At 41.3% G+C, this 21,687-nt stretch overlaps 1 protein-coding gene across 3 annotated transcripts in view; it reads left to right on the top strand.

Moving 5' to 3' along the window:
- Window positions 1-21,687, top strand: part of RYR3 (ryanodine receptor 3) — a 507,269-nt gene that overhangs the window by 232,461 nt on the left and 253,121 nt on the right. For all 3 annotated transcript variants that reach the window (XM_040969180.1, XM_040969181.1, XM_040969179.1), the window contains exons 6-10: window positions 1,247-1,359; window positions 2,209-2,308; window positions 5,185-5,278; window positions 9,689-9,763; window positions 11,900-12,056. In XM_040969180.1, the coding sequence (XP_040825114.1) occupies window positions 1,247-1,359; window positions 2,209-2,308; window positions 5,185-5,278; window positions 9,689-9,763; window positions 11,900-12,056 (539 nt within the window). The remainder of the gene's footprint in view (window positions 1-1,246; window positions 1,360-2,208; window positions 2,309-5,184; window positions 5,279-9,688; window positions 9,764-11,899; window positions 12,057-21,687) is intronic.

Genomic DNA, 21,687 nt, shown 5'->3' with positions numbered 1-21,687 from the left:
TTTTTCTTGACTCTCTCAAATTATTAATTGCAAGATTTGTTTTTACAGTTTTGTTATCTACTAACTTCACCTCCTTCAAGCCCCTTCCATCGTTTCCTTGTCATCTTCCTGTTGTTGGAGAGGTTTCTCAGGTGTTTAGGTAACTCTGGATTCTTGTTCATTTTTAGGTCAGGCAACCAAAAGACTGGCAGCTAACTTTAATTTGCCAATGATAAACCTTGCTTTGGAGTAATCTGGTAAAGACCCAGGCATTTCACTGGAAACGCGCCTCACTGAAGTATCTTTTATCCTGGAGTGCTTTTGCTTCCCTAAAAAGCATTGCTCAAGTCTGGGAAGTCCTTTGCAGCTGGCATGCTGGAAGCTGAGAAGCAGAAGCAGAGGGAGAGGAGCTGGGGCTTTCCTAATGAAATGTAGACAGTCAATCATTCTGTTTTCATCAAGGGTCTTTCCTCCTTTATTTGGCAGCACCTGACATATCCAAAACCAAGGCATTAAAGGATGGCCATTGCATGGATTAAATTTCATATGCTAGATTGTAATAAGAGATATGTGCAGAATAAAGGGACCTAGGTGTTTGAATACACTTTCAAGGTTTTCAAACCATTCTTTTTTCAACCTACTTACCACCTCTGCCTCCAATTCCAGATACTTCTCTAGGGAATCCATAAGAGAAATGGCTATTTTTATTGGTAACTTCTCTGCCATTTTCTAACTCAGAAACTTAAGTTTTAGCTTTCTCCTGGCTGAAAGTATCCATCTGCTTTTCTTGGCCAAAATGTCTATTTCTCCTCCTTGCTGTGAATTTTTGACCTGTTATCTGAATCTTTATGCATTTAGGCCTTTTAAATATACCTTTATTGATGTTTCAATAGAATTTTATGGCATATATGGAACAAATATCAAAGTATTTGTTCAGTGTACCAGTGAAGTCACTGCTTAAAAGAAAAAAAAAGATTTGAAAAGGACTATGAAAAAAGCATTTTATACATATTAAAAAATATTGAAGGGTTTGTACACCTCATGACACCCTATACTTCTCTGGAGAAAATGAAAAGGGTAAATATGGATAAGAGAAGTTCTAATTATAGATCAATAAAAATTGAAGGCTGGAGACAGTAGGGATGTGTGAGTGTGTGTGTGTACGTATGTATGTAGCATTGTCATCAGGAGGAAAGAGAACAAGGGGCAGAATTGGGGACATTGAGTTCCTATGAAACAACAACTAACTCAAGAAGCCTTTATTTAGGAGAAGCTTGTTGGTGGACCATACATCCTGCTTCCAAACAGAGATCCGAGGGAGAGAAAGTTAGAATTGGAGATGACCTCATCCTCGTCAGTGTGTCCTCTGAGAGATACCTTGTAAGTACCACCTAACACTGGCATCTTTGACTTTCAGAAGTGTTTCATATAAGAAGAGATGGCTGAGGAGAACTGAGCCACAAACTGGGTAGGGTGAGATGCCTTTACATAGTATAGCTGAGAGGCAATAACTTCTTCCCCTTGTCAGATAATTGCATTGCGAATTATTCTTGTGGATTATGGTACTGTGTCAGGCAAACTTTGGTAAAATGCCCCAGGCACTGTTGACACACTATCATTCCTGTGCATTTATTACACTGTTTGGCTGTTCAGTGAAGAAAAAATATAAAATTTGCCTTAACAGATTTAAAAATGTTTCACTATGTGGGCTGTTGCCAACGTTGGAAGGTGCAGGTGAAATTTTGAAGATGGGGAAGCGTATGAAGCAAATGTCATTGACAATGAGCCACTGGCAGGTGGTTGAGTTGACTGAAGATCAGAGAAATGTCAGAGATTAGTGCATAAGCTTCTCAACAGTTTCTCTTGGAGCCAATCCTGTCAGCAGATTTTACTTTGCCATGTCCAAAGGCTGGAGTAATTTTTTCCCGTTTGTGAGTTTTCTTAACCTCCAGAGCGTAGACACTTGTGAGTTCGCATTGAGTCAGGCATTCAGCTGAGGGCGTGAAGTCAACACTTGTCTGCCACCTCTGCAGCTGTGGCTCTCCTCCCAGAATAAAGTGTCTCATTTCGAAGCTGCTTCTAGATGGGTTAAAGAAATTTTTTCACAGACTATGTAGAAACAGCAAGATGACAAGGTGTTTAATTTAATCTTTAGAATTCTAGGTGAGCTGCTTCTATAAAGATTGAACCAGCAATTTAAAGCATGTCTCATTTCTGTTTTTGCTACAGCATCTCTCAATATCAAATGGTAACATACAAGTGGATGCCTCCTTTATGCAAACACTCTGGAATGTACATCCCACGTGTTCAGGAAGTAGCATCGAAGAAGGTGTGCTTTGTTAGTTATATTCATTCAGGCCTGAGATTGATACTGTCTCTAATACTGTACATATCGACATTTTCTGGTACTTAGCTCCCACCTTTGTCTTGGTAACAGGTTGCATGATTCAGTTCACCCGATCTTTTTTTCCTCTGATGTTAGAATAGATTATTTCAAGGCCTGATTTCCAGTTACAAGAGCAACTCTAACATTGTTTCTCCTTCTTTGGATCCCATTACTATTTTAACAATGTATGCAACCAACCAGGACTCTTTGTTACTACAACTTCTCTCCCTCACTGAATTTTTATTTTATTTGTGGTTACTGGCTATAAAAGTACAGACCTCAGTGATGGCTTACTTAGAAGAAAGTATTTACCAAGTTGATGATGTTGTTTCTATTTCTCCCTAAGCATCTCTCTGTATGGAGGAAGGACTTCCTTTATAATAAAAGTATATTTCGTCATTTGTGTTTATATTTAGGGAAGATGATAGTAAGGAAGTTTTTTCTCAATATTTTATTTTTTCTTTGAAAGAAGACCATTAAATCTTGTTCTCCTATCCTGTTTCTTAGATGTCATTGATGTATAGAGCAATGGCATTACATTTTAGCCCTTTGTAACAGAAGGGAAAATTTTTTTACATAGTCATATCTCAGCCTCTAGCCCTATTTTTCATCCTGTGTCTAGTACTTTCAACCTAGGAATGCCTTCTTTACTGTTATGTAAGAAACTAGAAGGGAAAACGAGAATTGTCATGGTGATACCCCAACTTCAGAGGGCATCACAGCTAAACCGAAGGATCAGGAAATGACAAATTCTCAACTGCTTGAGCAACTTGTGGGAAGCTTTTAATAGTCAGAATGGACTTGTCCTTTGCCCTTGATGTCAAAAGTGACCCAACACCCCAGTCTGTCTTCAATCTTCTATCAGGACTCAGGAAACCAGGGGTTTAAATTTCTCCTGGAAAGTTTTCAGTCAATCTCCAAGTTATTTTTAATGTTCACAGTAGGAATAGAATTATTTCTCAAGTGTCAACAGAGGGCTTGTGGAGATTAATTGAGGAGTGTTTGCAAATCGTGTTAGGAAGGTTCCTGTTGAGGTGCTGAGTGCCCTTCTTCTGAACAAGCCTTTCTGGCTCACCACAGAAGTCATCCGGCTCTAGAGAATGCCCTTTGAGCATCTGCTGGTGAGCAGTCCACTTCAGCCTTAGAGAATGTAAGTGACCCTCCTCCTGCCCTGAGGATGGCCCCAATAGATTTCCATGAGGAAGAGTTCTGTGCACCAGCACTTGGTAGTTTTCTCGGTGTGAGAGGAATATTGACTGAAAGAGCCCAAATGCTGTGATTGATGACCTGCTGGCAGGGCATGGCCTCACCATCATGAGATGGAAGATTTTATCAAGGATATGATCACTGCAAGTTTAATTGTCTAACTAGAATGGCTGGTAAGAATTCTCTTACAGTATATATATTTTTTAATTTCAGGAAAAAAAATGTTTTTTAGAAAGGCAGAGAAAGACAGCAGTAACTAACATCTCCCATCTGCTGGTTTTGGACAGGCTGAAGTCAATGTAGGTGTCTTACATGGGCAGCAGGGACCCAGGAATTTGGCCCACCACTTACTGCTTCCCAGACTGCTCAGCAGTAGAAGGCTACAGTAAAAAATGGAGGCAGAACTTAAAGCTAATGATGCTGGTATGGGACACAGGTGTTCTAAGTGGCATCTTAACCATCATGCCAAATGCATGACTCAAACATTGTTTTTGATGCAGAGAGAGAATAAGACAAGGGAAAATATTTTTTTTCTGAATATCTGAGAGACATTTTAGAAAAGCTTCCCTTGGTTAAAAGCGATACAAATAGGCTAAGGAATATCACACTGTCACTGTGTGATGCACTAATGTATTTTTTTCCTCTGGCATGACTTCTTACCCCTATTCTTTAAATCCAATACTCAAAATAGCCTAGGATAGTCCCTCAAGTGATTGAATCATGTGAGGGTTTTTTTTTTAATTCTTCCTGCAGACTATTAAGTCCATATGTTTCCTGAGAACAGTGTTTCACTCCAAAAGAATGTAAGAGAAAATCCCATTTCTTCATAGAATGTGAGCTCCAACAGAGGTCTCTGTCCTGCTACTGGGTTCTTGAATTAATTTGAAGACGACATGCATCACCATGTCCTTGGAGTGCAGTGTTTCCTTCCCATCCCTGAACTCTGCTGCTATAGAGATTGTTGCTCATGTTCTGAAAGCTGAATTATTACTGAGAGCAGCACCTACACCTGTCAATGCAATGATGCTGGAGAGTAGTTCTGCTTTCCCCTTTGGGCTACAGGAGAAACATCCTGTGTGTATTGCCTGTGTGTGCTCAAAATGCATTGAAGATGAGCTTCTCATAAGACAGCTCTGAAAAACCTTTTTGCTATCCTGCTTCCCAGCACCTCCTTTCTCTCCCATGACTGCAGTTGGGTGTGGATTTTGCTGCAGAGAATACGTAGCAAGATCACAGGAGCTTACTGAGGAAATTGGTGTTAGATATATTTGCAACCTAACCAATTAGAAAACCCTTGTTGCCCTAACACAGTGGCAACTTTCCTTTTGAAACTCTTTGTGATTTCAGTCAACACTATTTTCACCTTTCCTTTCTATAATGAACTTACTCATCTCTGAAACTCCGTTTAACTTTACATGTTAGAAACTGTTTTTGACTTTCTGGTCTTTTCTGCCTAAGGCTTGAATTCATAGAATTTGTAATATCCCAAATGCTCCTCTCTTGGTGTTTCTCAATACTCTCTCATATTTTTCTTGAGTTTATTTTTTTAATAATAAATGTTCTCCTTACTAAATTTCCCATCAGCTTATGGCAGAATGCCGTTCTTTTTTTAGGATACCTGCTTGGTGGGCATGTGGTACGTCTTTTCCATGGCCATGATGAGTGTTTGACAATACCATCAACAGATCAGAATGACTCCCAGCACAGGTAAGCCAGTGGTGTTGTTCTCCTTGCTGTCTCCCATCTCAGAGGAGATGCACTCAAGAGTTGATCTTTGTGTACTGGCAGCCAGCCATTAAGCCTGCTTGCAGCTTGGCTTCCAGCTTGCCCAAGAGAAGAACTTCCCACCCATCCTTCTTAGGCAATTCTACACCACTGTCCAGTTCCTTTGTTTTCTTTGGTTGCTCCTAAACCTAAGGAGTTCTACAAGTGTTGACTGTAGATTGGAGCATCCGTTTTGGAGGTGGACAGAAGCCTAATCATCCCAGACTCTGGTGAATCTGCATGCCAACACACATTGTTCAATAGATTTCTCAAATCCATTATTCGCATTTCATGTGCTCAGCAATTGAAGTGGATTCATTGATGTGGTTTGGTGTTATTAGTAGATAACATCCAAGAAGCAATGTGTCAGTGTCCAGCAGCAGCTGGTTTTCGCACAGGTGCAGCTGTCAGTGATATTTCTTTGTTCCTAAAGTTGATTCCTCAAGAAATGTTTGTCAGAAATTCAAAACCATGAAATGGAAGGTGTTTGTCCAGATCTTAAATTCATAGTAAGGAGTCCTTCTGTCTTCTGCTTATCACTGAAGGGACAGAGCATAAAGGTCTTGGCCTTAGAACTAAGGAAGTATGATATTTTTAAAAACCTAGCCTTAGATTCAGATCAGACTGAATTTGACATAGCAGTGAGTTTGCTGTGGTGACAATGCTTGAGTTTGTGTATGTGTCACCTGCAGGAAATTTGTCTACTACATTTCTTTTCATACAAGTTCAATTGGAGATCGTCTAGGTCAAGGTCCTGCCAGAGGCTACACGTGGTCTGATTTCAGCTGGAAGCCTGAAACCTAGTGCTGCCAATTCCCCAACAGTGCTCACTGCTGTGTTCTGCACTAAAGGATGTGCTTGAATGCACTTTGGCGCATCTTAGAAGGCAATGTGAATACCTTATACATCTGAGTTACCTCTGTTGTCCTCCAAGTACTTTTTCATAGGAACCTTATGTGACCTAGAATCATGCCCAGGCTGTGTAAAGCACAAACCTATGTGAAGTGCTGTGACAAACTCACTGGTTCCCTCTCTGACCCTCAGTCCAGTGGCTGAAAGTTACCTCCAAAAAGAAATGAGCATCTGACCTGATTTTACTTGAAGTTAAGGATTCACTACCCTATATCCTATGATCCTATTCAGTTGTTGTTTAGGCCGTGCACTAATATCTTGTTTTACTGCATCAAGAACAGGTGAATGAAGAACTGAAGTTTTGCTAGTTCTTCATATTGTCTACTAATAGATTAGACCTTCACCAGTTGTTTCTTCACATGTCTATTCTACAAGGATATGTCAGAAAGCTCCTGGAGAACAGAATTAATAATAACTTTGTTTAGGTGCAAAAATTGGAAGCTATACAGTCTCCAAAGATTTTGTGATGAAAATAAACTTATCTTTCAATCCCTTATACTTTAAAGAATAGGAATTTTTTTTTTAAAAAGTGACATCCCTGACATATTAAAATTAGCTAACTCAGAAGTAGCCTAGTCAGAAACAATGCTGCTTTGAGAAGTTTGTTATTGTTGGATATTCTTGTCAAGGGATTCTGCAACATCCTGCTTAAAAGGAGAAGGGAGAATGGAGTAGATGGAGATAAGTTTCCAGGCCACACTGAAGCAGGGATGCTTGCTATCAATGAACAAAGATCAGATGAGGTCTTCCCTTACCTGGGGATTTCATAGGCTCTAATATTTTTTTTCTACAAAGGAGAGACTAGCAAGTGTCTATCAGAAGGCTTTTATATACTTTTCTTTCCTAAGGATGTTTGAAGGGCTTCAGAGTGAGGCAAGTAGGTAGCTAATCATTAGTATTATCAGGATGTGAATTTTTCTATCAAGTGGTCTCCCAGTCAAATCAGCAGGCCCTGGTGTTATGTGATGCCTAAATGAGACAAGTGGCAAGCCTCATTGCCGTGTTCTGTTGTCAGATCATTGCTAGTTAAGACGATCAGGTAACACGGAAGTCTGAGGGAACATGAAGAACCAAGAGATAGAGGTCCTGCTAAGAGATCTTACTAAGGCATGCAGGCTGCCCATCGTCTTGGTGCTGACTCTCCACAGGGAATCATCTTTATTTTCTCCAAAGCCTGACAGAATCCAAGCCATGTGGAGAGGCCCAGCATGGAAGCCCATGATTCTAAACTCAGATCCTCATCTCTGTCTCTGCCTTGTCAGACACCCAGGGATAAGTCACTTAACCTGTCGAAGCTCAGGCTAAGCTGTCAGCCAACCTTCCAAAAGCGTCTCAGATCACCACCCACTCTACACCTCTCCTCTGAATTGTTTTAGAGAACGGGAACAGGTTGTTTCAACCTTGATAGCCTTGTCAGATTAAACGGAGCAACTCACCATATGTCTCAAATGGGAGAAATGAACAGTTCAGAATCCTTCAGCTGTCAGAGGTAGAGAGCCCTCTAGTGCTAGCTCTGGTGCTAGTCCCACCTGTGACCTAGGGGGAACCTCTCCTGTGCTCCACTGGAGCAACCCTTAGGACCCCACTAAAGGGGAGAGCAGCACTGACAATCCCAGAGCATCACCCGCAGTGGTCGGCGGGTCACTGCTCTATTCCTTCTCTTCTCGGCCTTTTGCAGAAACATCTGGAGTGTCAGAACTATGGACAACGTAGGCTGTTTAAAAATGTCCCTTCTGACCCTCCTCCTAGAGATAATCATGGTTAATGTGATGTTACAATGTAAGTGTCATCAAAATGTGGTGTTTTAAAAATATCTTTAAAAACATTTGTGTGTGTGAACAAAATTTTGGGGAAAATCTGTATTCTGTATTAGATTATGTATATACAAACATGTTTGAATATTGAGTACCTTAAGAATCCTGTTAAAATCTTGCAGCTGTTTATGATGTAAATCCCTCATATCCCTCATGAATCCTGTTTTGCACTGAGGAAGCTAAGGCACAGAGAAGACAAGGGCCTTCCAACTAGCAGACTTAAATTCAGGCCTGACTTCTAAACCCATATTTTGAACCAATTTGTAGTTTTATTTTAAAAATAAATGTGAGGGAACCTGAAAAGGTTTGTATGGAAATAGTTAAAACGTAATTTTATTTTTATATATAAATTTTAAATCCCTGTACATATTTCACACAATCTTTTTTATGAGCTTTAGAAAGACTGATAACTTTGCTTCCCAGCTCTGCTGATTATTGTCTCCAAAATCCTCATCTGGACTGCTTTGGGCTTGCGTGAATCTGCTGTGATTCAGACAAATCCTGTAGGGCAGAGTGGCCTTTGGATCTGTGAATGTAGCTATGGTAAAGTGATCAGTCTTGAGCTGTGTGGTGTTGCTGGTGGAGATCGTTATGGGGAGGGTGGTGGGTATGAGTGCGTAAGTTGGAGGCAGGCAAGACGGGCGCGGGTGGACGAGGTTAGGTTTAGCGAATTATGGCGTGTTGGAATGGGGTTATGTGTTGGGAGGGAGACTGGGATGACGCTCGGGGCTGTGGAGGTTGCTGTGGCGGGGGGAAGATGCTGTATAGCTGTGTGGGTTATGGATCATTTTGTACTGTCGGGGTGGGAGCATGTTTTAAAATGGGGGGCCCGGGTAAATGCGTAGTTAGTATGTCGTTTGCATTACGGTACTTTTCGTAAATGTATTGTTTTAAAAATTGCGGCAAGTGATGGTAAACGCTTATATTGGTGATATTTAAGTATTTGTCAGTTGTGTGTACACACTTCGTGAGTAAGGATGGATGTTTGGTATTATGGGTTTGTGTATTACCTGGTACGGGGATGGGAAGATCGGTAGGGGACAGGGATGTGAGGTGGTGGGCTTGCGGAGGACGGTGGTATCTGTTGTGGGTGTTTGTCTTGTGGGTTTTGGTGGCATTATTGGTGTGGTTGGTTAATCTTGTTTTCTTCATGTGTGATGAGCATATTGACGGTATCCATTGGTTCACTTGTACATTGGAAATGTGTGCTCACGGTATGTGGTGTGGGGGTTTTGGGGTCAAATTCTATGGTGTTGTGGTTATGCTTGGTTATGTAGAGAGTTTTTTTTTTTTTTATTTGATTATGGCGTGGTGGTCTGGGGGTATATGCTTGGCTGGTACCCCTCCTTCCGTGACATGAGATGTGACTTTTCCTCAACTTTCATTCCCCCCCCCCCCCCTCCCCCCCCCCCCCCCCCCCCCCCCAATCAACCTGATGATATATGAGCATCCATGACAAATAATGAGCAATTCTTCCTCATTACCCTGATTTTGGCTCCCTAAGAGGGTGAGGCTAGGGAACCGTCTCTTCCTTTGTCTTGTGAGTTTTTTAAAACAGCAGGGCTGCGGCAGCCTCTGCAGGGAGCTGTCCCTCCCTGCTGGTCCTGATCACCAACTCTGCCCACAGGAGGATATTCTACGAAGCTGGGGGAGCTGGGACACGAGCCAGGTCACTGTGGAGAGTGGAACCCCTTCGGATAAGGTAATGGAACAACTGAGCAGTTCTCACTGCAAGCTTGCTCTTTTTACAAGCAGTATTTATTCTCTTAAATATTTCATTTGCTCCATATCACTAATGCACTCAAAATCCTTGTTTTAAACCTCAGCTGTAAATTTCTTTGGCTTTGGTTTTAAAGCACACATAGCCAAACACATGTACACACATAGACACAGGATGAGTGGTTTTCAAGACCACAGCCACACACCAGTTAGAAACCACAAGCTCAGAAATGGCCCTGAAATCCATCAGTGTTCTTCTCTTGTTTGTTTTCCCTTGAACTCAGGGAAGTTTTATCATTCCTCTTGTCTCCTTTATTGGCTGGAGTGCAGTTAGGTCTCAGTGACAGGTAGGCACGTAGTATGACAGCACAGGGTCAGGATGCTGAAAGATCTATGGAAATATAGCTATGAAGATAACAGCAGTGATCAGAATTGTGCAGCAACAGCATTGTGCCTGGGTGGAGCGAACAGCAGGTAGAGTTTTCTGCCACAAGCCTGGATGAGAAAAGTGAGAAGGCCAGACTTCTGCGGGGGTGATGGCAGTGGCCGACAGGACCTTTATCTTGCTGAGTGGCTTTGCCAGGTAGGCTGGAACTAAACTGCTTGGGATGAAAAAGAAAGGTGAAATGTGGTCATCAGTTTCCTTTCTCTGCTTCCTTATTCTCTGCATGGACTTGAACATTAAAAAAAAAAAAGTGTTTTCTCATGAGGTTTATATGCCTCCAGCGGTGGGGTTGGGGTCTGAAGCTAATTCATGGAGGATACAGAGAAAATGTTTCCATACACAATTGCGTGTACACATACACACACACACACTCACTCATCTAGATTCTTTACTGAAAAATCATAGTCTGTTTTCCTTAAGAGTTACGTATTTTAAAGGCATAGATAGAGATGGAGAGAATCTTCCATCTTCAGATTCACTCCTCAAGTGACTGCAACAGCCAGAGCTGGACTAGGCCAAAATCAAGACCTTCATCCTGGTCCCCCATGTGGGTCTAGCGATCCAAGCCCTTGAATTATCCTCTGACCCTTTCCCAGGTGCATTAGCAGGAAGCTAGATGAAAAATGGAGCAGCCAGGTCTCAAACCAGAATCTATATGGGATGCCAGCCTCACAGGTGGCAGTTAAGTGTGCTATACCACAATGCCACCCCCCATTGAGCAATATTTACTTTAAGAAACACACACTCTTTAACTTCCCAGAGACATTTACATTCTGTTTCCATCCCTCCTAAAGACCTGACAGCAATGTATTCTTAACAGACTTTTTAAAGATCAAAATAACTGAATTTAGACTTTTCTAGTTATGGTTGTTCATTTCTCCCTAGAGACCTGAATGTGAAGAATTTAAGTCTACTATCAATGTGACTTGGATTCTTTGATGCTCCAAAAACTCAGTTCAAATAGATAGTGATTTTAGAATTTGACACATTTTATTATAAATTAAAGATAAAATTTGAGCTTCTGACTGTTCAGTGGCTACTTCCTCCCATAACAATGCATCTGTTGTTGAATACTAATATGTTGGACTTAGAATGAGACAAGATTGATGTTCAACATAAGATTGCCCTTGTCTCAGTATTCCTACAAGCCTTCCTTTTTGCCATACGGTTTATCCCCTTGGGACACAATACAATATTTGCTGGGTTTGATGCTCGTTGTCTCCCTTGTAAATTTAAGCTGCTAAACTGGACAGGTTTTTAAAAAACATGCCTGTTTGAGGTGGTGAGATATTTGATTTCAGGTGGTAAATTTGGAAATGTTTTGCCCTCCCAGAAGTTGGTTTCTGTTAAAAGGCAAGCTTCCTTCTGTCTCGTGATTCTTTGCATCAAGATTCTTTAGTAGTAACGTGAGTCAAAAATGGAAACTGTGGGATTTCTGGTCATATTAAACCATTGACTTGCCATCAGGGTCATGTTCCTTGTTGGCATTCTTAAGAGGGGTCAAAAGAGAGCACAGTGATGCATTACAAGCAGATGTGATTCCTAGGGCAAGACTGGAGATGGGTGTACTATCGCTTATGAAAGAACTCAGCCTGTGTGAAAAATCACAGAATAAATATTGAAAAGGACATGTTTTCATATAAAGTCAGCTTCTTGTCTATTTCATCTGTGCAGCTGGAGTGGGAGTAACATCCGGTGGGGCCAGGCTTTCCGACTCCGGCATCTCACCACAGGCCACTACCTGGCCTTGACAGAAGACCAAGGCCTCCTACTGCAAGACAGGGGAAAGTCAGACACAAAGTCCACAGCCTTCTCCTTCCGGGCATCAAAGGTAAGGTATGACCAAGTGGATTTTGACTGTGTTCTAAAAGTGAAAGACCTGAAACCTATGTGTAGAATTCTGACTAAACGCAAAGTAGGTGACCCATGTGAAACTGGAAGCCAGGCTCACGATCCACACTTTTTGCTTGGTTTTGAATTGAGTTCATAGAGGATTGTGGACCTTGGCTTAAGGTTAAAGGCCTTAGTAAGACTGGAAACAAGCATCACAGAAATAAACACTGTTATGCAGAGAGGAGTGGAAACTATTGTTGCTGTTTAATGCATTAGGAGTGTAATAGCTTCCAAATTATATGCTTTACTCACTGCTGTTCGGCAGTGGTGACATAGAGGTATCAATCTGAAAGTCATTTCATTGAAATCAAGAATGCGGCTTCCTTCAGAAAAAAATGCAAAGGAGACATAATTCTACATAAATCAACATCCTGAGATTCTTATAAAAAGTTGCCCCATTTACTTCTCTTCTGTGGCTATCTCTATTCCACAGGTTGCCCTTTTCTTATATATATCCATTTTCATTGTGAATGGATCCTATGACATTCAAGCTAAACCCAAGTGAATAGCTTTGCCATTTGATGTGTCCATGGACAGCTATTTTCTTTCTGAAGCTCCATATTTAATGAGCAGCCAGATTTTGCTCACATAACTCAGAGCTGGATCTGGTTGAATGGTCACAGCTACATGCTGCACTAACTTCTGATGGACAGCTGGATGCTCTGTTGCTTTATGATTGTTCTGGGAAGTTCATCCAAGCATTGAGAGAGGCTCTGGACAGACGTGTGCACCGTTACCAGGAAGCCTACGCTTCTTCAGAGGACAGCTCAACATCTCCTTCGGGAGATTCATCTCCTGTTGCATTCTTCTTTGTTCTTTTCCAGAAATAGGTCTGGATATATGTTCTAAACACAACTTCAGTAAAGGGTTATTGACAATTCTGTTTCTATAAAACTAGGAGTGAAACGGACAGGTCTGCTTCCAAACGCATTAGCAGAGAACAATCTTTCGGCTCTGCCTTTTCTTGAACATGAGGCACAACATGCTTTTTCCCCTCCTGTTTATTGTTCTAAGGTGTCTATGCAGAGAAACTCTGGCATACAGATATTTTTCCTTCGTCAAGTTGCCCAATGTAGACTGTTTTTTTGTGCACCTATGTTTCAAATATTTGAAAGTTTATCTTCCCCTATCTTCCCAATGCCTCTCAAATGAAGCCTTCCATTGGTTTCCTTCCCCAAGGGTGCATTGGCTCCTTGGTTTCATTCTGGTTTTCAGAAAACATGTCCTTCAAGTCACCATCATTTCTTTCTACATTTTCCAGCACACATGGAATGTTTAAATTCAAATTTTAAACTGTCTAGTAAACATTTTTACCTCTGGGAAGTGGGTTAGGACAGTGAAATTTGGTAAAAGAATCAAAGACATGATGCAGCAGTGGAGTTGTGAGACCACAGATGGACACAATCACTTTCTTCCCAGGGATGCAACGGGGTTGTGGAGCAGGGGGTGTGATCAAGTGAGGGGTAGAGTGGGAAATAAAAAATTGGAAATGATTTGTCAGAGGTAATCACCAGCCAAGTGTGTTCCTGGGAATGCCAACTTGCCCTTTTATCTGAGCACCCTATCACTTTCTTTTTGGCCTGCTTTAGATGCGCTTTCCTAAGACAAAATAGTGACTACGGGGCCTTCATCATTTCAAAAAGAGGTTGCTTTTATAGCAAAGAAATCTGGCAACCTTCCAGGCAGCTGGCAGGATCTTGCCCCAAGGAGATCCTCACCATTGCATTCCTTTCTTGGCTCAGACTGCAGGAGCACAGCTCATCACTGTGTCATGGTCTCCAGGGGCTGCTGGAAAAGCTCAGAGCATCATGGAGTTCTTACAAAATTCCTTGCACTTGGCACTACTCTAGACTCTCGGTTACCCTCCAAAGGCCTATTGCTTATCTCTCCCATTTCACTGTTGTTTCCATGCATGCAGAGACAAACAACTGATGGCTGAAAAGTCATGATACCATGGGATTCACCAGCATAGCAGAACTGGAGGTGAAAGTCACCCATGAGTCACACTGTGCACTTGGCAGTGTGGTTATATTTCTTTGGAGTCAGTATGTTAGAGGCTTTAAAGAATTCTCTGGGCAATTCCATTCTTTCCCAGTACCTTCATTTCAATTTGTAAGGAAGCAGAATTAAAATTGACTATGCTCCACATTAGACAGAGATATGATATGACTGACTGTGTTAACACTAAACACTGGGCCTTCCTTGGGAGCTTGTGGGAACATGGAATTTGGGCATCTTAGACTGTGAAACATCATAGGAAAGGAAGACTCAGTGGGAGGCCTCACCAAGCACAGTTCACTTAGCTATGGGAGAAGAACACTGGGGATGCTGTAATTTTTCAGGATCCATGCATGCCTTCCCAATAAACATATACTTATCTTATTAGGCACAGGGGATCATCTTTCAATGCATTCATATGTGTTTCCCTTCTGGGCGATAGGGAGGGCTCCAGAAGACAGAGGTTTAACATTGCTTTCCTTTGCTGTTCAACAGTGCTGTGGTATTGAGTATTCTTGCCAGACCTCACCTGTTATGTCATGGCAATAAGAGTAATACAGAAGACAGCAGACAGTTGCCTGAAGTAGTGTCCACAGGAGCTGAGGGAAGTTGGTGGAAAGGAATACCAAAAGGTGGAGATGGTGTGCCATGTTATAAGTGATGGTACAGGGGAAGAAACATGCTGTCTATCCAATCCTATCCATATGTTGAAGACTAGAAAAATAGCAACTCCTGGGGAATGTGCTGTTTGGATTTCAGTCACATATTTTAGGAGGATGCTGCATTAGCTGGGCCATGAGCACTGGGTAATGATGAAATCCCATTCTGGGGTTTTCTGTCAGGTTGTATTAGCCTGTGACAACCATGGCTGCTAAATCGGGGGCCATGGGACAGCTACAGGTGCATGTTAACAGCCTTTGCAAGATTCCCTTACAGGGAAGATGGCAGGTGTCCCTCTGGATCTTGTGTGCACACAAGATGCAGCTGCTGGGCCTGAATCAAATGAAATCACACGGAGGCCTTTCAGCAAGTTGTGTGAGTCTGTAGCATAATTATCGTAATATGATCTTGGCCAGGGTCCCCCCCTGCCAACCACTGCATCCAGCACACACATTTCAACAGGGTGGGCCAAACCTTACTGGAGGTCTGGGATGTATTATTACCTCCAAAAGGTAGCATCCCAACTTAGTTCCTTTCATCTGAAAGCCAAATGGGATGAGACATGGTAAGGGTTCAGTTTCCTAAATCTGGCTGTGACTCCAACTTGCTCTCTGTGAAACCCAAAATGCAGTTCTTCATCTCTTGGTGCCTCATCAGAAGTCTCCTAGAAAAGCTGCTTTCTGATCTGATCCCTACCCGCCCTCCCATGATGTCTCCTGCCGCTTGTTTGTAGTTGTGTTGAGCTCCAGAATACTAAATATCTATGCCTTTGATGTGTTAATTTTTTTCCTCACCACCAAAACTATGCCTGCAATGCCTTTACCCTCCTCACACTGCCACTGGTGAGCTCCATTCTCATACCTGCCAGACAGGTGCCAAGTGACCCTTTTGGGAGGAAACCATGTTCATGCCCTCCCTCCAGTAGGATCCCCTGGATAACAAGGACCCCTGCCTTTCCTTTTCTTGCATCCTGATTATCACAGAGTGTATAACAAATAGTAAGCTTGAAAACTGCTTTTGAAGGAGGGGTGCCTAAATGTGGTCGGTCACGCATCAAAGTGCAGTGAGATCTGTTCCCTTTCATCCTCCATCATTACAGAAATGTTCTGTCATCAGAGTATTCTCATCTTGCTATCATCACCCCATCACTGTACACATTGAAGAAAAGAGATTCGTTTTATTTTAGATATCTAAGGCAAATTTCTGTGAACTTGATTTCACATCATTTATCTACGGTCCTGACATTGCAATGCCATTCCCCAAGGATTGTCAGATAATGTGATTTAATATTTACTCTGGCATGGCAGTACTATTTAGATGTCATGTCTCAATGTAGGTTTATAGCACTGAATTCCTTTCAGGGAAGGGTGAATTAATAGTTATAGCAGGGCCTATTATGTTTAGCCATTTATTTTATATCTTCTTTCAAAGTGCCTTGGAAACATATTTTAAGTGATTATACATTAAGTCCTGAAACTATTGACATAGGATCTCACATTTTTCATTTTATTGTATAGGGACGTAGAGCTATCACTGTTCCCAATTAGATAAAATTTTTTCTCAATAAACAAAAATGTCCAGTTCAATTTAATACACATTTACCAAATTTCTACATATACTAAGCACTATCTCTCTGGACAAATGTGACTTTGCTACCTACTTTGCATATACCCTTCAGCCTTAATAACCTTCAGCAACTCCAAAAGAAGTGGCAGTCAGGCTCATGGTACATCAGGCTATGAAAACTTCAGCACAGAAGCAGTTCTCTTCTGCCAGTCCCTTTGCTTTGACTAGTATTTCCTCATCCAGTCATTAGCTGGAGACAAGACGAGTAGATAGCAAAAGAGGAAACAGGGAAAATGTGAACACTAAGATTCAGCAGCTAAGCTGCTGCCATGCCATATCAGAAGCACCCACTTGAGTCCCAGCTGCTCCATTTCCAACATAGCTATCTGAAAATGTGCCTGGAACAGAAGTAGAGAGTAGCCCAAGTGCTTGGGCCACTGTTAGCCATGCCAGAGAACCAGACGCAACTCTGGGCTCCTGGTTCTGTCTTGGGCAGTCCTTGGCCATTGTAGCCATTTGGGGAATTGAACCAGCAGGTGGAAAATCGAAGTTGTATATGCTCTTGCTCTCCCTCCCCCTGTCCCTCCCAACATTTCCTCTTTATCCCCCCTGTCCCTCTCATCACCCCCTTCAAATAAAAAAGTATTTTCAAAAAGCTTCAAGTGTTGGAATTAGCACTGTGAAACCACAAGTTAAGCCACCACTTGTGATGTCAGCATCCCACCTTGGAGCACAGGTTAAAGTCTTGGAAGCTACTCCTGATCCAACTTCCTGCTAGTGTGCCTGGGAAACCAAAAGATGGCCAAAAGTGCTTGGGCTCCTGACATCCATATGAGAGACCCAGATGGAATTCTAGGTACCTGGCTTCAGCCTGGTCCAGCCCAGGCTAATTGCAGGTGTTTTCTAAATGAACCAGTGAATGAAATATCTCTTTCTCTTTCTATCCCTCTTTTTATCATTCTAGCTTTCAAATAAATCTTTTTAAAAACTCAAATATCTAGAGACAACATCATGAGCTGCAGCTGAATTTTAAGCAAAATCTGCAAGGAATTTTAAAGATTTAAGTGGTAGCATTCTTGGTGGAAATACAGATGAAAATCACAGGTTTTGGAGGGCTTCTGTGAGGGTTAAACAACACCAAAACGATGACCTAAGTTCCTGGGAGCAGTGCTACCTACCTCAAAGTGAAGGTATAGGGAAAAGAGGCCACTGCTATGACTTGTGCGCCCCCGACCTGCTATACGCAGCAGAGGGTCTTCCTTATTTTCCTGCCTAACAGGATTCACAGTCAGCCTTTTGGGCTGCCAGTGTCTTACAATGTATGCTTATGTAAGGCACTAGCAAGGCCTCAGATTCTAAATGATACGCTCAGAAGTGTACTGTGCTGGAGTAGAAATAACCAGAGGTTATTGAATGCTTCCTTCAGGAATAGGTAAATGGGACTTTATTAAAGGCTTACCCAGGTCTGCAATGAATGGTTGTCCCTTCTTTCCCTTTCTACTTTTCCTCTGAAAATTGTGGGTGTATATAGACAATGTAAAAAAAAAAAACTGTTTACAGGCTTCTCTGGGTATAAATGTTTTAAATTATGAATAACAATAATAGATTTCACTCTAATAGCATGAATTAACAGGTAATTTATCTAGGATATCATCCTAAGTACTAATGCTACATCTCTAACCATATTTCTTTTCAGGTTGTTAGTCTTACTTCTCTGTGTATCAGAGGCTTTTTGTAACCTGCTTTTCTTTTCCTAACAGATATTCCAGATAGTGATTTGAGGGAAAGAGGCAAAAATACTGCACTAAACAAGAGCTCGGGCACTCATTTGGATTTTTGTGTTTGCTTTGTACTGTAGGATTAGTAGGAGCATACATTAGCATCATATTCCTTCTCTTACAGTCCGATACAGTATTTGTGCCACCTTCTGCCATGTAAAGTCTATTGATATTGAGTTTGAGAAATCTGAATTGATAGGCCAGAGCTCATAGTCATGATTTTTTGTTCAAGTGCCTAACTGGATTTCATCCCGCTTGCATACCAGGCTCACCATACTAGCATAGCATTTTCTTAACAAATTCTCTCTCCCTTTTCTCTCTCTGGGATGAGCCCATGTGAAGTATAAACCTAGTATAAAACCATCTCTACTGCTCTTGTCCGTTGTCTTCCCTTCCAAATTCCAATCACAATTGGAATAAACTGTCTCACCTAGCTGTGATTATTGACACATGTGTACAACTCCTGTAGCTTCTATGAACCCAAAGCTATTGTTCCCAAATAATAGTATATTTTTAATTTTTCTTCATAATGCTTTTATATATTTAATCATACTTAGTTTTTTGACTACAGTAATGATGCTAATAACGATTCAGAGTTCTGTTCAAGTGACTGTGGGGCGTTGTAATTACACCTGAGTTTGGATTCTCTTTCATTAACACTTAGCTCTGCAGCAGTGAATGAGTTGCTCAAGTTCTGAAAGCCTCCATATGTCATATAAAAATCAAAATAATAAGAAACAATAGAGATACTGGAAAATTTAGAGAAAATGTTTGACATGTGTCATATGCATACTTTACAGTTTCTAGGTCCTTGACAATCTATGTGATACAGCTGTCAATATAAAGAACTTTGCAGGATGCCTGGTTCAGGCTAAACACTGAACAAATAATCTAGTTCCCATCTTTGTCCTTCAAGGAATCTTAACCCAACTTGATCAGTACTGGTGAGCACTTATGGTTACAAACATCTTGTTAATAAGCTCACTGGTGGCAGAGGATAATGATTATTGCCCTTCAATATCTATTGGGCAAAGTCGTGGTTCCTTCTTGGATCAGCTCATCATTATCTAACATAAGCAGTGTTGATGCATAAAAACAGATGCACAAATTGAATGCCAGCAAAACAATAAAATAGCAACCTGTTTTCAGCAGAACACTATTGCAACACAAAGATGAGCAAATCTCTGTTTTGTGCTTCATGATTTGGGAATCTGATAGAGACAGCTGTATTATACCTGTTTGAAAAAGTCAGTTTTAGGGACCAGTGCTATGGCATAGTGGGTTAAACTGCTACCTGCAGGGTTAGAATTCCATAGGGGTGCTGGCTGGAGACTTGACAGGTCCACTTCCATTCCAGCTCTCTGCAAATGTGGCTGAGAAAGCAATAGGGGACTGTCCAACTACTTGGGCCCCAACTTCCACATGGGACACAGAGGAGAAACTCCAGACTTTGACCTGGCCCAGCATAGGCCATTGCTGCCCTTTGGGGTGTGAAAACTAGAAATTCTCTCTCTTCCCCCTTTCTTCCTCCCTGCCTTCATCTCTCTTTTCCCTCTCTCCCCTTCTTTCTCTCTCCCCTTTTCTCCTTCTCTCCCATTTTCTCCCTCTCTCACATTTTCTTGTCTCCCTCTCTCCCCTGTTCCTATAACTCTGTATTTCAAATAAAATCTTTTAAAAAGTAGATATTATTCATTTGTGTTAGAGCAAATCAGTCAGGAAATGGTTGGTATTGAAAAGACAATTAGTTTCTCATGGTTCCCAGGAGGAAGGGATATACCCCCACTCCATGGTTCCCAAGAGGAAGGTCCACATGAGGAAATGCCAGAAGCAGTCCCAGGCAGATGAATGGATGAAGAGAAATGTAGAAAAAAGTGTTTTTGTGGTTTCAATGAAAACTGTTGGTTAAGACAGGATAAATAGCAGCACTGGCTAGTTTGAATGTTTTCAATGATTTTGGAGCAAGGAAAGATTGTTACTAGATACATGATTACTGGTCATGGGTGATGAGGGCCAGAGAATTGTATCCTAGAGGGCAAGAAATATGTAAGAAAGAGGATTGGTTTATGGATTCTTGATTGATTTTCATATGAAAGATGTGCTCCCAAATGAATCCTTCACTTTTGTAAGAATTGCACAACTGCTGTCCTGTGGTCTCAGCCAGGTTATGAGATCAGTACAGATGTAAAAATGTCTTCCAGCTTTCAACCTGGGGAAGGCTTGATGGATGAGTTGTTCTGGTTTTTTGTTCTGTTTTGATTTTAATGTGATAGTTGGTCAGATGCTATCACAGCAGAGGCTCAGAAAATAACGTGAATTATAATCCCAGGACTAGCAACAGGACAATGGGACATTGTTAGGGGAAGAGCCTAAGCTTCTACCTTTATTTGGATTTCCATAGTCTAAGCAGAACAGAGTAGGCAGCCTAGTCTTTGCTAGTCAGAATAACTTCAGTAGGGTTTAAGCAGTGGTCTCTAACTACCTGGTCCTTGGCACTGGAATGCTAGCCGAGCAGTGTCCTGTTCCAGAGTTTGTGGTTCTGGATTGGCTGATTTCCATTTCAAAAAAGTAGGTAATGGGTCCCCTTTTTTATCTCTACGGATAGCTAGCCCTCAGAATGATAATCTTTTCCCCAGCCAAGAAGCTTTTGCGATATGAAAACATCATAATATACAGAATAACTTAAGCTATAAACAATATAACTGGCAAGATACAGAGATGAGGTAGGGGAATTCTAAGCAAAGAGTATAATTGTCAGAAAAGGGCCAAAGAAAGGAAATATTTGGTTTGTCAAGATAAGCACTCACGGTCCAATTTGGGTAAAGCATGCAGTATGTAAGAACCTCAGAAATGAGATGTTCCACAGAATGCAGAAGAATCTAAAAGGAGGTAGTTAGATTAGCCATCATCTTTAGGAAGCTTTGATTTCTGGCAGTAAAGTAGCCATATTTGGTGCCATGGTCAAGCAAAAGTAGATTATTAGCTCATGCCCAAGTCAGAAGGAAACCACTACACTTCTGTGAACCAAACCAGATTTCTCTGATATTGAACTCTGTTTCCTTCCTGATGTACCATTATTGCTGTTTGGGGTTAGGTTGATTGCTTTTAGTGTTGGTTGTTTTTTGTCTCTGTGTCTTAGTTTTGCTTGTTTCCAGTATCATCCAGTAACTGTCAAAGAACTTTGGAAGATGTCCAGTCAATGCAATGGCACAGAGAGACTCTCATTCCACTCAGAAGGATTCATTTCAGTGACTCTAGAAAAAAGAAATTCCAATATTTTTTACTGTTGGAAAAGCCATATTTAAATAACTAAAAAGTGAAAATATAAAGTAGACATGTTCATGGATAGTTTGGAATTTTGCACTATTTTAGGCAGTATTTATTAGAGATTAGTGGAGTTACTCATATTTCACAGCTGCATTATGTGTTTTTATGTCAATACTTGGCTGTGGTTGGACATGGAGGCTGCTGGCATCTAGTCTTGCTAGTAGCTTGAGTTCTGAATAAATATGAATATATCAAACAAAAATCAGTTATCACTATTTTATGGAATAAATTCATTATTTTATA

This window comes from Ochotona curzoniae, unplaced genomic scaffold (genome assembly GCF_017591425.1).
Source record: "Ochotona curzoniae isolate NIBS_2020 unplaced genomic scaffold, NIBS_Ocur_1.0 scaffold_4701, whole genome shotgun sequence".
Lineage (NCBI taxonomy): Eukaryota > Metazoa > Chordata > Mammalia > Lagomorpha > Ochotonidae > Ochotona > Ochotona curzoniae.
The sequence above is the reverse complement of the archived record's forward strand: the minus strand, read 5'-3'. Positions and strand labels throughout refer to the sequence as shown.